General features: G+C 43.2%; 1 protein-coding gene across 1 annotated transcript in view; it reads left to right on the forward strand.

The window, feature by feature from the left end:
• The first annotated feature begins 356 nt into the window (after positions 1-356).
• The window catches only part of LOC119705711 (c-Maf inducing protein), a 130,327-nt gene continuing 112,961 nt past the window's right edge, over positions 357-17,722 (forward strand). Inside the window, exon 1 of the mRNA XM_038148455.1 lies at positions 357-1,253. Coding sequence (XP_038004383.1) covers positions 957-1,253 — 297 coding nt within the window. The 5' untranslated portion in view covers positions 357-956. The remainder of the gene's footprint in view (positions 1,254-17,722) is intronic.

Consider the following 17,722-nt stretch of genomic DNA (forward strand, 5'->3'; position numbering starts at 1 on the left):
GTCTGGCTGACGGGGCGGCCTTCGGGCACAGGTCGGAGCCGATGATCCCCGAGGTCTTTTCCAAGCCGAAGGATCCCGCGGCTCCGCGAGGGGCGCGGCGCTTCCCGCGCACCTCCCGCGGCCGCCGCTGCCCGGAGCGGCTCCGCGGCCATTGACGTCAGGCAGGGGGGCACGTGACGGCGGCGGGGCCAATCGCGGCGCGCGGAGCCGCTCCGGCAGAGGGGCTGTGTCGGCAGCGCCCGCCGCTCCCGCCGCCTCCTCCTCCTCCTGCCGCGGCGGCGGCGCGCGTGGGGACCTGCACACACAGACCCGCACGCACAGAGGCAGGCACGCTCACACACACACACACACACACACACACACACACACACACACACACACACATCACACCCGCTCCCACGGGCGCGCACCCGCACCCACATACATACATACATGCACGCGCGCCGCCGCACGCTCTCGCGCACACGCCCCGGGGGGAAGGAAGGAGCCGCTGCCGGACGCCCCGCAGCCCCCGCCGCCGCCACCGCCGCCGTCAGGAGCCCCCCGCGCCGCCACCGCCGCCACCACCGCCGGCTTTTGTCCGCCGCCCCCGCGGGAGCCGACCCTCCTCTCGGCCGGCGCCCGCCCGGCAGCATGGACGCGGCGCTGTGACCCGCCGGGGGCGGATTGGGAAGTTTGAATAAGGATTTTATCGCTTCCCTTTCCCCCTTCTCCCCTCGGTGCGGCTCGGTCCCTACCCCCATCTTCCCCGACAGATTCTGTTGTTTTGTTTTTATTTTTTTCTTCAGCGTGCAATTTTTTTTTTTAATCTGCCGCGTGGGGTTGGATTTTTTTTTTTTTTGTTATAGTTTTTATTTTGAATTTTATTTTCTTTGGTCGTACCCGTCTCTACCCGCCGTAGAGACCGATCCCCGCGGGCGGCCGAGACCACCCCCGACCCGGCCCGCGGGGCTGCCATGGATCGCACCGGCAGCTCCGGCGGGGGCAGCGACCGCAGGCAGCCCGAGGAGAGCAAGCCGCTGCTGGGCGAGATGTCCGCTCCCGAGGGGAATAAAATGGGTGCCGCGCCGTGCCGGAGAGCCCTGCTCCACTGCAACGGCATGAGGTACAAGCTGCTGCAGGAGGGGGACATCCAGGTGTGTGTCATCCGGCACCCCCGGACGTTTCTCAGCAAGATCCTCACCTCCAAGTTCCTGCGGCGGTGGGAGCCGCACCACTTGACCCTGGCGGACAACAGCGTCGCCTCGGCCACGGTAAGAGCCCGCCCGGGTCCGGCGGCCCCGCCGCGGGGGCGGACGCGGAGCGGCCGCGGGGCATCCGCGGAGCGCGGGGCCGGGGGATGCCCGAGCCCTCTGTCCCCGGGCGGCCGGACCTGGCTGGAACCGCCGGGGCCGCCGGTGGGCGAGGGGGGATCGGCTCCACTGGGTTCCGGAATGCCGGTGAAAATCCTGAAAGGATTTTTTTTTTCCTTGTTCGTAATCCTATGGATGTTTATTTTTGCAGTTTCGGTGCTGGTTTTTTTGGTTTTTTTTTTTTTTTTTTTGGTTATTGTTTTCCGAGCAAGGCTACTATTACTGTTATTATTGTTGTTAATATTTTTCCTTTATTTAAAAAAAAGAATTCCTTCCCTCTGAACGTGACCCCGACATACAGTCACCATACCGAGCCCTTTGTATCCGAAACCAAAGTCGGCAGGTACCTGCTGGCACCTTGGCCAAGTTGGAGGTGAGGGAGGTGGAGGATGCTTTTAATTCGAGAGCGAAGGCTCGGGTTGTGCGCGGACTTTGCTGTGGTTCAGGCCTGCTCTGGGGGCTCCGGTTTGGCGGTCACATAACCTGCCCGGATACAGGCAATGTGATTGGAAAATATGGAGATTCCTTCAGGGTTTTTCTTCCTGCTGGAAAATGATGCAAGAGAAAAACTGCGAGGTGGTGATATCAGCGTTACAGAACATGTACTATAGACGGATGCAGTCTTGACAATTATGATTTATATTTTCAGATCCAACTTAACATTTAATGGCCAATATTATTTGAATATTTGTGGAGGATATAGAGTGATTACACAGATTTTATCTAAAAAGCGATTAACAAAATACGTTTTACACTGATCTTTAATCAGTCGGTACTTGGATCCTGTCTTTTTTTTGATTTATATGTAAATGTCTCATTTTTCTCAATGGCTTCATTCTGGCCTTCCTATAGGACACTGATACGAGAGAGTGGATTGGCTTTTGTGTAGATTTCTGTTAATGGTGTATTTCAATGGATTTCATCCAGCCTGTGCTGTGCTCGGAGGTTGGGTTTTTTCACACCTTGGTACACAGACATAGTGTGTGTAAATGTCTCTTCTGCATAATGCTCTGCTCTGAAGTATTCAGAGCAGGTTTTCAGTGGGAGCTACTTTAACCTTCAGGTAGGCCAGCTGCCTGTTCTCACATAGCTCTTTTTTTTTGCCACAATGACATCTCTGCTTGCTGTTTCCACTGGGCTCTCGAGGATGTTTCAAAGGGAATATTTTCTTTCTTTGGTAGAACTGCTGCTTAAAGGGAGAAGGAAGATTTGGTCCAGCACTGTTGGAGAAAGCTCCTGAAAGACGCAAGCACGAGGAGTTTTCACAGTTCTTCATTTTGTTAAGATACCATCATTGTAGAGGGGGAGTTGAATATTAGTGGAGATGAGGCATTTTCCTGGCAGTATCCATAGCTGATTATTTCCAAGCTGAGGAGGAGGATATGGGGAGAGAGAGGCATGATCACGCTTCAGATGTTGTTCTCTGCAATGTGGCAATACCAGGCATGAAGTTGTATTTTTACAGGACGCGTCAAACTCTGCTCGCTGGCAAAGCTGTCACCAGAGAAACCATCTCTGAAAAGACTTCTGAAGTCCTATGGGGCTGTGCTTTAATTAATGTTGAGGTGTTCTCATTCTTAATTATTTTATGTGTATAAATAGCAAGAAGATACTAAAGCATAGTGCGTAGCATTGCAGGCTCCATTTTGTTGAGCAGTGCTCTTCGTGCTTGGTCTTGTGCCTTATCATTTTTTCCCAGTGCTAACTCACCCTACAAATAGGGTTGATCACAGAAATACCTGTGCTTTATTGTTTCAAGTAGTGTCTTTGGTTTCCAGGGGGTAATTAGGGCACAAGGATAAGATCTGCATTCACTTGTTGCCTGACTCTGTGGGTAGGTTTAGCAGGTATCTGTCAGACCTTGGTTCTGTGATACCTACATTTCAGTCTTTTTCATTTTGAGCTGGAAAGATGTGATTTAAGCAAAATATCTGGTAGTTTAACCCCCACCCCCTACAGAAATGGGGTACAGCCACAATGCCAAAATCACCTCAAACTGGAGGTAGATATTTGAATGCAGCTAATTTGGTTTTCAAGAGCTACAGAAAAATATCCATTCTGCTCATTGAAAGTGACCATTGGGAGCACTCAACAGCTTTGATAACAAGGTCATTTTTACACATGGGGGATTCGACAGGCAGGATGCTTTATGAGCAGCCAGTAATTAACCTTCATATCATCCCTTTGCAAATCCTCTGGCATGACAAGTTTTACTGCATTCTATATAACATGAATAAAATTGAACAGGAAAATAACATCACTTTGTTTTGCATTTGAAAGCAAAAGTTGTAATGACAGCTAAATCCAGATCTGGCAAATTATGTCCCTGAGTACAGAGGATAAGTTATTTGTTGATTCTGAGCACTTTATATCCTTTTTATTGTCACTTGAGACATACATTAGAATTAAATTCTTCTCCCCACAAGCTCTTACTTGTCAGTCCCTGGGCTGCAGTATAGAAGTTAGCATTAGTTTGTGTATGGATTATTCATCTATAGCTTGTTCCATGAATAGACATAGTATGTGCCCACATATATAAGTCTGAATAATGAGACTCAACCTACTTTTTTTTGAGAGATAACTACTTTTGTTGTTTATTTAGGCAGCTACAATTTTTGTGCTGACAAGATAGTTTTTGGTAGCAGAAGTGCTATGCAAGAATGCAATGGAGCAACTGTTAGGCCATCTTACTTTAGCAAAATTTAGGGTGCAAAAATTAATGTTCTCTGTGAGGTGCATTTTTTGACATGATGACAAGTGACTGTTTCAATTAAAATAAGTCCATGTTAATCAAATAAAAATAATAAAATAAGTGTGTTCTGAATTGGTATATACACCCAGATAACAAATGCAGAAAGGTATTAATTTGTGGACAGTTCCATAACTGTGGGTGTTAGGACTTCATCTGATTTGTGTGTGTTTCCATTGTTTGTGTCATGTTCTTATTTCTCAAAGAATTACTTAAATATAGCACAGTGTCACCATTACAGTTTCACTCGCATCATGCCCAGGGTTTCCTTCTGGTTAAGGGTTTTTTGGAGAAAGTGAATACAGGTCTGTAGCTTTTTTTCTGTTTTGTTTTGTTACTGTAAATGCTAAAGTCCCAGTAGGAAATTTTGACACTTAAAAACTTTGTTTGTCAGACAGCAGCTTGCCTGGGGATGAATTTGACTTTCTCCCCCATGGGAGGAATAATGTTTATTTTATAAACACCTACCAAACTCAAATGTAGCACCCTTACTATTTTTTTTCACTAGTGAGATCTGTCCTTGCACAGCTTGAGGGGCAGTGATAGTAAAAACAAATACAGAAACAAAGTGAAATGTAATATTTCTTACTTTTTTTTTTTTTTGGGAGGGGTAGGGTGGGTTTAGGAGTAACCCTTTCTTCAAGAGAAATGTAAAATTTGATTTTCAGTAGTTTAAACATAGGTGTCATGACTGTCCTGTGTCTTTCACATCCTTCTGCATTGTCTCTTTCATGTCTCTTTCATTTCTCTTTCATTCTTTCTCTTGCACCAGTGGGGAGTAGATGTTGAGGACAGTGAGTTTTAAAGTCCTGGGTTGTAGGGAAGACTTGTGATACATATGTATGTGCAGCAGACAAGGAAGGAATAAATAAGTGATTCATTTTCTCTGGCTAGGGATGACCTCTCTAATTCCCATCTGGGAAGATAAGGCTTTATTGAAACCATGAAGTTACTCATTAATATCCCCCAAGGAGGAGAAACTTTGGCTTTTCATGCCCATTTCACATTTCTCAGTTTTGCCTTGGCAGGTGGGTTGGGTGTAATGTAAATGTTTTGTTCAAAGCTGGTGGCAATCCTAAAAAGACTTGAGTTTCTTTTAAACATTCTCTGTACAGACATGATGTGTGAGGACAATAGTTTATTGACAGGCTGGCTAATCATAAATGCATTTGAAACAAGAATGTAAGTGGATTAGGGAACTGCATTTGTGTTTTCTTCTAGGGACAAGAACATACCCAGTTAATATTAAATGAGGCAGGGCAGGATGATCTGTTTCAAACAGGAGAAGTGGAGTAGAAAATTGTCTTCTAATTGTTTTTTAAAATTCAACAATTCTGCTACTGCATGTATTTCAGCATGCTATTACATGTCTTCCCTTCCTTATTTTGGTAAAGATAGAGCAAAAATTCCTATCAAGCTGGACTCATTGTTTACTTTAGCACAGATTCCCATTAGTTAGAAAAACACACTTAAAAAAATTAAATTTCCCTTTAAAAACAATTAGCTCAAGTGGGAAGTATTATGCAGAGCTCAAAAGTTTCAAAACAATTTCACAAAAAGAATTTTTACAGCTTTCCTGAAAAAGGAATATTGTAGTATTATCCAGATTGCAAGTAGAATTAATATGAATTTATAATAATAATAATAAACAGCCAGTTCAGTAAACCAAGTGCTGTCTTGAAGTCCTGCACTGTTAATGAGGCTCTGCAAATGTGACTTCAGACTAGATTGGTGTGTCTGCCATCATTACATGTATAAATAACAAAGCAATTTTAGATAATTTTTATTTGTTATAATAATGGAAGGATAAACTACTATTTATATTTAATATTTCTCATGGTTTACTGTTGCAGATGATGGCTTTCATTTGATGAGAAGTGGTACCTATAGCTTTTGGGTGTACATATTTTCTTGTTTTGGGTTGCTGCTGTCTTCCAGGTATTTGGCTTAGGTGCATCAGAAAGAGCACTGAGAGTCATAATTTGCATAAAAGCCATGACAATTTAGAATTCTCTGCAAATTGAGAACAAATTGCTGCATGTTATCTGTACTGATGAAGTTGAGATTCTCTTTCATGAGTGAATACAGGCATGTGCCTGCATTAACAAACCCCAAATTTTTCTGAAGACCTGGTGATTTAATGGAATATTGCTTTGCTGTGACAAACTTATTTTATTGCTATATTAGTTAGTAATTCGACATAAGAAAACCTAAAACAATATTTCTTTAAAGTTGTTTAATGCCTATCAAACATACCTTTGCATATATAGTTCCTGCAGTGGTTAAAAAGCATATTTATAAGTCAGTAGTGTTAAGGTATGTGTTTATATGTCACAGAGCATATATAAAATATGAAAACAGAAGCTATATTCATTGACAGAGTGAGAGCTCTCAAGGCTATTAGTGTTAGCACCCAGCCAGTAAATTTTACATGTTCAGGAACATAAATAAAAAGGATACTCAGAAATACTTGTGCCTCATTTTTCCTTTTGGCTGGGGAGTAAAGATGTGGTGCTAGTAACTACGTGGTGGTAATAGTCCCCATGGGAGAGACTGCAAATTGCCTCTGCTCCTCACTGGGACCTGATCCTGCATCAAAGCAGGGCCTGGAAGAACGCAGCATCCCTCACAGGGCTGGGCCTTGGTGGAGCTCTGAATAATACTTTATATATTTTTGGTAGTGGAACATTATAACTGTGGTTATAGTAGTGATGGGAAGAGTCTGATAGATCCTCCAAGGTGGGGTGAAGTCCTGCCAGGAAAGGATGTGCTGCTCAGAGAGGCTGTGGCTGCCTGATCCCTGGCAGTGTCCAAGGCTGGACAGGGCTTGGAGCAACCTGGACTAGTGGAAGGTGTCCCTGCTCATGGCAGGGCATGGAGCAAGGTGATCCTTAAAGGTCCCTTCCAACCCAAACCACTTCATGATTCTGTGAAACTCTGCAAGAATGTGTGGTTTTCCAGAGGTGAGAGGCTTCGCTGAGAGTCCCATTGCATCGATGTTCCAGTGTGAAAGGTTGGGTTTGCTTTGTTAGCAGCTGTGGGAGAACAGAGGCTGAAGCCTTGATCTCACAGAATTGTGTGCACTGAGGGGTCTTTTTGGAGGAAAAAGCTGGTAGGTTTAGTACGTAGAAAAGAGTGATTTTTTTGGGAACTGTTCAATTTATTGCGTGTAATTTGTTGGTACTTTTGAAGTTCCTAGGTAACAGATGAGTTGAACATGATACAATTTCCTTCTATGTTAATAAGTATGGCTAACCTAATAGGGTTTTAGTCATCTCCTCATATAGGATTTATGAGAAAAGAGACCTACCTCAAATAGTTTAAGCCTTTTGGAGTCTTTAGAAGTAATTAGATTGTGGGTTGCATGGGTAGATTGTGGCTTGTTTATTGGTGTTTTGAGCAGTGCTAGTTGCATCAGTTTTGTTCTGTGTGTTCACAGATAACATAGTGCTTGATTCCACAAACAGCCAGGTGTTGGAAGATGATTGATACTTCAGCGTGTGTAATCCATTCAAAGAGCTGGTGCATATATGTGCACTCAATAAAATAACTTTTTTTTGCGCCGTCTGCCGATGCAGTGTCATTGGCAGCAGCGCTGGCTGAGTCAGCCCTGGCCTGTGCCATTCATTTCTGCATCTGTGCCATACCCTGTCAATCCATCTTTTGTAAATGCCTAACAGTTTGCAGGGTCAGGTTGAGAAAAATCCCTGTGAGCTGGCTGGGGAGCACTCTCTCAGTTTGAACCTTTTGCAGATTTGTTGTGTGTCTTTTCACTGGATCAGGGAGGTGATGCGTTTCAGTGCACAGTCCGCCAGACTGCTGAGGAAGAAGAGAGCGGGAAACATGGTAGGCTGGAATTTGTGCCAAAAAAAATGTATTATTAAATCATTGCGTAAAATTTTCCTGTTTTGCACAATATTTAAGAATGCAGGGACAACACCAGGAAAGGGAAAAGACAATTGAAAAGCATACATTATAACTGATCACGTCAGTGGTGAATGAAGTTTTAGCTCTTGTGGTTGTGGAGGAAAACATGAAGTCAGAACCAGATGCTAAGTTAAAAGGCCTTTACTTCATAGGCTTAAAAATCAGGAGCATTTAACAACACTCTATAGATTTTGGAAGAGGGGGACTCATGTTCCAGGATCTGTGGGCATTTGTTGTTACCAGTGCTGCCATTTCCAGTACTTGAAATGATTTGTTGAATTCTCCCCTTGGGCTGTCCCATGACTGGGACAGGGCCAGTAGAGTGGGAAACACAAGCAGGTAACCTGCCAGGCACAGACTGTGGTGTCCAGGGCACGAGGGGATGGTGAAGGCTATGTTCTTCTACTTTAATCTGAATTTTTAGTAAGCTTTTAAACAATATGAAGTATTTTTCCTTTTTTGAGAAACTTAATAAAAAGGTGTATGTTTTTTCTGGATTTGAGTGTTTCTGCTAGATGTGTGCCATTACTAACCGAGCTTAAGAAACTCGTCAAGTTGCAATTACTTCAATCTGAACTGGAAGTACACTCAGTCACGTACATTCTTGGTCTCGCTCTGTTGAAGTCAGGAGGGTAATTTGAGGAGAGGGATTACCATTCATTGCCTGTGCTGTGAATGGCAGGATGTGCTGTTCAGAAAGCCAGGAAGGTTCAGGGAGAGATCACCGTGCAGCTTGCTCTTGGCTGCTGGCTGGGGGGCATGGCTGACTCTCCTCTCAGCCTTGTCCAGCTCTCAGAGCCCCATTTTCTCCTTCTGCTTGGCAGATCTCAAGGTGCTGAGTGACCTTCAGTGGCTGGAATGGCTCTTGCATGAGCGAGAGGGTTGCTGGAAAATTCCCTCTTATTCCTAGTTAGAACTGGTGTAGAAGCTGTTGCTCTGTCGCCCATTTTATGCCAACGCTGTCCTGGTGGAAAGTGAGTTTGTGACATTCATCTATGGGGAAAACCTCACTCAGAATCCTCCAACCATCACTGCTGCTCTGCGGGACATGTGCCAGCTCTGTCCTGTCTCCCTTCCTCAGACAATAGAGTTTTATTAAGGAAAAAATGCTGCTTGCTGCAAGTAGCTCTCTTTCCCCCCATTTGGTCTCAAAATTTGCTGAAATGCTGCTGTGGTATGTGGTCGTGGCTGGAGTTTGCAGGAGGGTGGATCGTCTACAGGGGCAGCTGCTCCCAGTTCCCTGAAGGCGTAGGAAGATGGTGCTGCTGCTTCTGCTGTTACCTTACTTGATATTTCACTTCTGAGGCCCTGGCAAAGTGAAAGGTTGAAAATGGAGCAAGGCTCTTCTGGGCCCTTGGAGCACCTCTCCCATGTCTGCTCAGAATATCAACTTGTTAAAGGGGTAAGAGTTCTTGCACTATTCAAAGTATGCTGCAGTTTCCCTAAAGTTCTTACTCCTGTGCCTGAGGGATGGTATGATTTTCTCATTGGATGAAAAATTTAAAAGGAATAATTGCTTTCAGTGATTAAAAGAGTAATTACCAGGACTTCATGGAAGATGACTAAAAAATGGTTATCTAATGCTTCTTAAACTCCACATCACTAATTTCTTGATTAAGAATGGGAATGTTGAATGCTTGGTGCTGTCACTAAAGAACTTTTCTTTCTTGGATTTCTAGTGCTTAAAGAAGGGCTAAATGAAATGAAATATTTTTCTCCTTTTGAAAAATTTAAAACTCAACCCTTATTAGCACACAGAAAGAGATTTAGGTTTTGTAAGATTTTGTTTTCAAAGATGCCACATGTGGTACAGTAAGTGTTGCCTTAGAAGAAAGCTGAGATGAAGCTGAAGCAGAGGGTTTTGTTGGGAATACATCATTGTATTCCCAAATACAATTCTTTTACATTTATATTTTGCATAATGTTGTTCTTAGACATAAAGACAAACTGTATTAGCAGATGAGAATCAGAAATAGTGTTTTTTTCTTAGAAATAAGTTCTGTATACTTTGAAGTGTGTGGATGTCCATGCATATGTTATGGATGAGATTTCTGATGATGTAAACCCAAAGGTAAGGCAAGAATTGTGAAAACAAAAAAGTGGCCTAAGTTTTTTATTTATGCATGGACAATTAACATCAACTGAGCAACATTAGGTAATTGTATTTGCAGTGAGACAGTTCTAACAATTTTTAAAGAACATCTTTTTTCCCCCCCTAAATCTCCTAAAGATACCCCTGCAGTACATTTCAGACAATACTGAGCAGGTATTTCTCAATGGTGAAGCTGTGATATTGCTTTTTTTTTTGTTTCTTCCCAGTGTTTTGGCTGTTTGTTTTGGCTATTTGAATATAAGTGTTTGGGATTGGCAGGTGCCTCTTACCATGGCTGGTTCCTGCTGTGGTGGGATTCTGTTGTACCACTGGAGTTTCTTGTTTGCTGCTGTAATAAAACTAGTGTGTATTGTGAGCAGGCTGGTTTTGCTGTCTAGAATGAAACTGAATGACTTTGTTATCCATTTCCAGGGATGGGCATTATTAACAGTAAAGTAGAGACTGCTTTAAAAAAAAAAAAAAGATTTTGAAACTTGCCAAGTGGACTCAAACTTTTTAATCAAAAAATAAGGGTGTGTGGGTTTTTTCCATAAATAAGAATGTCTGTTTGACCTGTGAACAGAAAGGAAGAGCAATTATTTTTGGCCTTTAAAACAGGGAAAAAAATATTTTTGGATGACAGTATATCTTCATTCTAGTAATCCTTGGGTTTCAACTTCCCTGTGCTTCAGCCATCTCCAAGTGCTTTATGGTCAGTATTTTGGTATGTGGGGAAAACAAAGAGTCAGATAAATGTTGATCTGACATTTTTGCCACTGTTGGTTCATGCTTAGTTTGCCGTTCCTTCTTAGTTGGTGTGTGCATCTGTGGTTCACTCTGGAGGGCCTAAGGTTGGACACCAAGGACCAGTAGTGCCTTGCCCTTATGCTCCTGATAAATCACTGGTGGGAGCTGGAGCAGAAATGATTTTCCTTTGCTTTGTCTGCTAGGCTGCATCTTCCCTCCTGATTTTGATGGCTATTAATTTTCTTAATGGTTGTGAATGTCATTAAAAATCAGTGGAAGCGTGGGAGAGTGACTGACAGCAGAACGTGGCCCAGAGTGTCGTGCTCTTCTTACTACCCTTCAATCATCCTGCAAAGAAAATATCTGCCAGGCAGCCAGGTGCCAATCAGTTCAAGGCTCTGCTTTCTGCAGCATGTGTGCTTTGTGTATTCTCCTAATAGTCACTTCTGACAACCTACCACTTTGCTCTTGCTTCAGAGGCTGTTAAGACTGAATTCAAAAATAAAGAGTAAGTCAGGGAAACCTTGACTGCACTGAAATTTTCAGGATGAGAATGAGCTTGCAAAATTGTTAAAGAAGCAGGGTGTTGCGATTCCTCTTTGTGAAAAGATTGGCAGTTCTCTCTCCCTTTTCAAACCTTACATTTACTATACAAACTACTTGATGTTGAGCTCATAAATTTTGGAATCCCTTGAGAAGATTATGACTGCAGAGGCATCTTCAAACACCATGCTTCTCTCTGGTACAGCGTAAGCTGTAAGAGGGTAGGAAACTGAAAGTAGAACTTTATGTGGACTCTTAAATAGAGCATTGTGGAAGCTAATGCAGTTCCTCAGCTCTTTTTTCCCGGTGGCCCTGCAGTTGTTGTCCTGGGGGTTTGAGTGTTGCCTTGTTGCTGGCAGCTCCAAGGGGTGGTTGCACAAGGAGAGGTTTCTGTGCCGTGGCTGGTGACGCCAGGCTGGGTGTCAGTGATGAGAGCTGCGAGCGTGTGCCTGCCTGGCTCCACAGGCTCTGGTGTCCTGGCATCTGAGCGGTTTGCTCAGGAGCCTGGCTCTGAGAAAGAAGGTGGGAGGAGGGGAAAGAAACTGTGAAAGGCCCGGTGGTTCTTAAAGAACAGCATTTACTTTCGCAGCAGAGATTTCCATCTCCTTCAATGGACTGTGTGGAATGAGATCTATCTGTGTCCTTGTCTTGCTGCTCAGCAGTGCAATGCCTGTAGTTTGGGTACCTGTTGATTCCTTGAGGAAGATTAATCATGTTCAGTGAAGCAGTTGTGTTCCTTATCCTGCAGGAACATAGAACAGAGAGGTTTATTTGGGTGTCTGGAGGAAGAGAAAACAACGTCATGTCACAGATGTCGTTCAGTCATTGTTTAAACCAGAAGAAAATCTATGCAATTGCTGTAAACTTCTGCCTTTAGTAAATAGGTTATAGTGGTACAATTATTGAATTTGAAAAGGAGCTTCAGCTTATTCTTTCAGTGCAGGAACACTGGTAATTCTTCAGATCTTCCATACTAAAGGAATAGCCACTCCAGCTGTGTCATAAGGGCTTGAAGTAGCATTCCCTATCATGTTTGGTATGAAATGCAGCCCCTATATGGAAGGGAAGAGCACTGATGAAAGATATTATGCAAGTGCAAATTATGCAGCATTACTTCAGTTTTTCTTTCTATTAGTTGTGTTTCTTTCAGATCATCCAAGTTTTTTCTTTCTTGTTTGTTTTGGTGTTTTTGGTTTTCTTTTGTCAATGCTGTTATGGTGACTTTTGAGGAAAGATTTTTAATTTTTAACTAAATATTAGCCTGACATCCAGAGCCATGGAACAGGCTCATCCTCTCCCAGAGGAGCAAATGGTTGGAGTGGAGTCTTGGCACTGAAAATCCCATCTGCTTTGCAATCAAATAATGTGGACATTGAAGCAAGCATAAAACTTGTGTTGGCACAGAACTTTGTTACTGAAGGTGAAAGTAGAGACACAGTCAACATGTCTTGTTCGACCGAAAACACATTTCCTAAGGTTGGGTAATTAATCTTTTGTGATTGCTGTGAATGAAACAGGAAATAAGGCTGGAAAAGCTTGAAATTAAATGAAATGTGCAGGACTGGACATGCACTTTGGTACTAAATATTGACATACCCCTTCCAGGTAACCACTTTGCCTTTGCAGCCCAGCATTTGCCCTGAAGACTGCAACATCTTTCTGGGGTGTTTATAGTGAAAAATTTGTTTCTGTTTTTCTGAGATGTTTCTAGTGGCTTCTTGACCAACACCAGTAGACGCTTCTTTTGGTGCTGTGTCACTGCCTCCCTTGATATTAATCTCCTGATTTATTGTAAGTGATTTCAAATGTCCCTGGTGACTTGGGTTGACTAATGTACTTTAAATATGGTGAAATCATATCATCTGTTGTGGGAGTTGACCGTGGATCAGGCTGCTCCCTTGTGCAGATAGACAGCATGGGAAACTACCCAGCCCTTGGTGGCGCTTACCCAAAAGCAGGAGCAGGTCCTCTGCTGCTCTGTGCCTGTGTCTGGAGTGTAGGTTGGTCAGTTTTAAACCTGGGATGAGTTGGAATTGAGGCAGCACTAATTATCTGCATTATCTATGTATTGTGTGTTTATGGTACTGCAGCATAGCCTGAGTGGGCTTGAAGGAGGGAGGGAAAGGAAGGATGTGATGGGAGGAAAGAATTAAAGCAGCTTCAGGGTAGGGGTCAGATGGATCTGAGTGCTCCAGCTTAAAAGGGTGGCTGCAGTGTGCTTGTGGCTGGAACGTTTTGACTCATCTCCAAGCGATGTTGTCCACAGTGCAGCTTCTTCACACGGGGCAGTGCTAGCCCACAATGTGTGAGGCCTGTGCCATTCTACCTTCCCTTTTGAGCACAGTTAAAAAATGGAGGGAATGTTTACATTTGGTGGCTTATGTGTTTCCTAATGCCTCTTCATTTATCATACCCGCTTTAATTGAGATAAAGAGGTAGTGCTCTCTAACATTATCTAGGTTTAACGTCAACCGTTCGGGAGGTTGTGTCTCTACTTGTTAGATTTTCTTAGCAGAAATAAGAGAACAAACTTACCCTGTGCATCTTCTTGCCTGTACAGTCTGTACCTGGAGATCTTTGGAGTGCTTCTGTCTTGGGACCTTTGTGTCTGATCTAAGGCTCTTGCTGTGCTCAGATTTCATGTTACCCGTTTTTTTATTTTGGAGTTGTAAGAAAAACGTGTACAAACAATGCTCTGCTGTTTCCAAACACTGTAAAGTTTTCCCCCTTTGCTTCCTGTTTTTGTAGCGTGTTTGTGAAAAGACCTTGTCTTGCTTTGCACTGGAGTTAGGCTTAGTGTAAATGCATTCTGCATCAGCTACTGTGTGTTCCAGCATGCAGGGATCTGAGCTGCTCCTCAGTGAGCGTCATTACTCTTTATTTATGGTAAGACTAGATTAAAAAAGACTGGTGCATGTAAAAGTGAAAGCAGAGGCAGTGTTAAATTGTGCAGTCACGAGCTTATTTCCCTTCCCCCCAGTATGCAAGCCAGTTAGTAACCTAGTGATCTATACATGAGGCTTTAATTGGATATATGCCCAGAGTGCAGATTAATATGGAAAAGCTATAAAGGCATGGGTTCACAAACTTTATTTGACCACATGAGGACTGTCTGTGTGATCCCATGTGGAATGTGTGAGGGATTCTCAAAACAAAGAAATACCTCATTGTGTTTGGGCAGATCTGTGTGTAAACCATGGGATAAAGAGGTGATGTCTCTGCCTTAAAATCTAGGGACTTTTCATTAAATAGGACTTGTTCAGCCTTTTGTGGGGCTTAGGTGCATCTGTGGCCTCTGTGTAACTTGACTTCTTAAATTTTAGTTTTGATAATTGCCGAAGGTTTCTCTTTGCAATTGGATATAATCTTGGCTGCCTTTGGAGATAAGGGGGGGTGTGAATCTCTCTGTAGTGAAATAAAAACAAGCAGATGTCTGACTGCAGCTGGCTAGAGATAAATCATTTCATGTAAACTTGCCTGGAGAACATGATTTTACTCTTCTATAAACCTACACTCCAGAGGGAAGGGAGAACCCCCATTAGTCAATGACACCCTTCTGGCCTAAAATTCCAATGTTTCTAGTTTGCAAATCACATGAAACACAGACTACTAGCTGTATTCAGCAAAGGCTTTCTTAATTTTGCAAACACTTGTAATACAGATTTTGTATCTCTTCTGGGGATTTCTTATTTTTAATTAAAATTGCAGTATTCCTAAATGTGTAAAACCAGCCACAGTCGTGTCCCTATATTCTCCAAGCTAGTTTAATATTGGTAAAATCTCTTTTAAATTGGCATGGTATTGCTATAAAGAGTTTGGTGGCTTGGGAGAGTCCTGTTGCAGATGAAGCTGATCTTCCTGACCCATCATGTCATGGACAGCAGTAAGGCATTCCCCCTCTCTCAGAACTCTGTATTTCCTCTTTTCCCTCCTCTGCATGGCTGTTTGGCACATTACTCAGTTGCTCCCTGAAGGTGGTGGGATGGAAATGTTACCTCCTGTGGCATGAGCCCTAATCAACATGAGGAGTGGGGAGCTGGTGATAAATATACTCCCATAGTTTCAGAAAATAAGGTAACCTTAATTAAAGTTCTGTGCAAGCAGTTTCAGTGTTTGAGTCCAGCCATTTGCCTGAGGAAGGCAGGGAATAGTCCCGAGCTCTCTGCCTGCAGCAAGAATATGGGAATTGAAGTGACTCATTCCCAGGGACTCAGCAATGGGAATGAGGCACTGCTGTGGCTGCAGATAATTCCCTGGAAGTCTCCGTTGTGCAGAATGCATTAATTGAAGAGATTCATGAGCTGCTTAATGTCACATCACTTCATTTCCTCATCAGGGAACTGGAAGTCTCATCTGTGTAGGAAAAAACCAGGATCTCTCTGGTTGCAAGTAAATCTTGACCTTTGCAGAAAGAGTTTGTTTGTGTTGTCCATCATATTTGCCCTGTATTAAACCTGTTGCTGTGTGGCTCGAGTTTTCACTTGCCCTATTACCTATCAGCTATGGGGACAAAGTGAACTGTGTAAAGATGTGCATTTCTGAGTGCCCAGAAATGTGAGCAGTGGAGATGAGGAGGGAGCTGTTTGCTGCTGGGCTCTTCAGTGCAGTGCAGCAGAAGGATGGGTGGTTCCTGCTTGTAGCTGATCACCATCTGCAGCCATTGCATTGGCCTCAGCAGTAGAAGCATATCTTTATATTTAATAGAGAGAGGATGTTATCATAGGATACCCCTGCAGAAACCTGGAAATACAGTGATGCTGTGTGGTCCGTTCTGGATCGGTTGGCTGCTTGTCTCCTGCAGACAGTAATGTGTTCCTAGTGGGTAGATCTGATGCCACGTGTAGGCAGCAGAACACAAACACTGCAGCCCACCATTTGCAGATTTAAACTGGAGAAGAGAATGTTCTATACTTATGGAAATCAGTCTTGCTGTGTGTGATGTCACACAGAATCAGCTGCACTGTGATTCTGGTTTTGCCCAAGTTTTTTTGTCTGTTTTTTTGACTCTTGCCTACTGCAGGCTTAGGTGAGAGCTCGTACAGACTGGGTCCTGTGGCATTTGCCATAGTTTATCATGTGACCTCTTAGGCAGTGCTTCAGACTGAGTTTTTATTAGTTTTAGGGCATGGCAAACATTGCACAGAAAAATACAGTTTACCACTTACTTAGCTACTTGTTAAAAAAAGGATGCACTTTTCTTTTGAGTAGAAATTAACCAAAATCAAGAGTCCTGCATCTTGGTTGAATTTTTGAGTGTAAAGGTTGTATCTTATATCTTTGGTTTTGATTGTTGGCCAAGCAGAGCTGGTCAGTGAAAGGAAGTGCCAGTTCCTGTGGCTTTATGTGCTGCTGCTGTCTAGAGTTTTGGTAGTATCAGTGAGACCTTAGGGCTGGACTTTGAAACTTTGTCTCTCTACCATCTAATTCCACCAGGAGGTTGCAGTGGTTTCAGTTGCATGACTCGAGCTCACACCTACCATGAGCAGCTGCAGTGTGATAGCTGTGCTCATCTATGGCACCTACCTTTTATATCCACTAGTAACTGAGTTTCCCTTCATCTGTGCCTTTGGGAACATTTCAGTACTTTGCCTGGCAGTGTATCTCTGCTCCGAATTGTGTGTGGAAGAATGTCTGAAGCAAATTAAACCAGATGACTTGTGGGTAAAAGATCAGGTCAAAACTCTGTAGAGATGAAAATCATTGAGTTGATGAGTACAGTCTATCTGTGACTGGGAAACCTGTAATGATGCCAGGAGAAAGGATTAACCATAGTAGAGAAAGTAGTTGTACTTGAGGTTTGTTTGACCCAAAAAAAGAAAATTCAGTCTCTCTATTCCTGTGATTTATTATTTCTGTGATCACATGGCTCAAGGTGTTGCAATCACAAGGGGTCTTAGCAGAAGCCACAAAGGTTGCCTGTCTCAAGAAAGTCCATCCTGAGACTGAATCTCAGAAAATTAAGGTGGAGCGAAGGAGAGGAAAAAAAGAAATTATTTTTTTGGCATTATATTTGTGGCTTGGCATGTCTAGATCCTGGGAGTCCATTCCATTGTTTTTACTCATAGTGTCTTTCTCTCTTGTTGGGAATCACTAAGAGTGATTTGGCACCTGTGCCATACTAGTAAAAACAATCCTAGCTACTTACAATTAATGAATTGTGTAAGCTGCCAGTGAGTGATTTGAAGGGATGCAATATCAACCATAAAGACAATATGCATTCTGCATTGACTGGCAGCATATATCACAGAAAGTTCTGCTTTATTTTTCTGACACTGAGTTGGTTTAGTGTCTGGACTTCTAAATAAGTAGTGC

Source organism: Motacilla alba, chromosome 11 (genome assembly GCF_015832195.1).
Source record: "Motacilla alba alba isolate MOTALB_02 chromosome 11, Motacilla_alba_V1.0_pri, whole genome shotgun sequence".
NCBI classification, from domain to species: domain Eukaryota; kingdom Metazoa; phylum Chordata; class Aves; order Passeriformes; family Motacillidae; genus Motacilla; species Motacilla alba.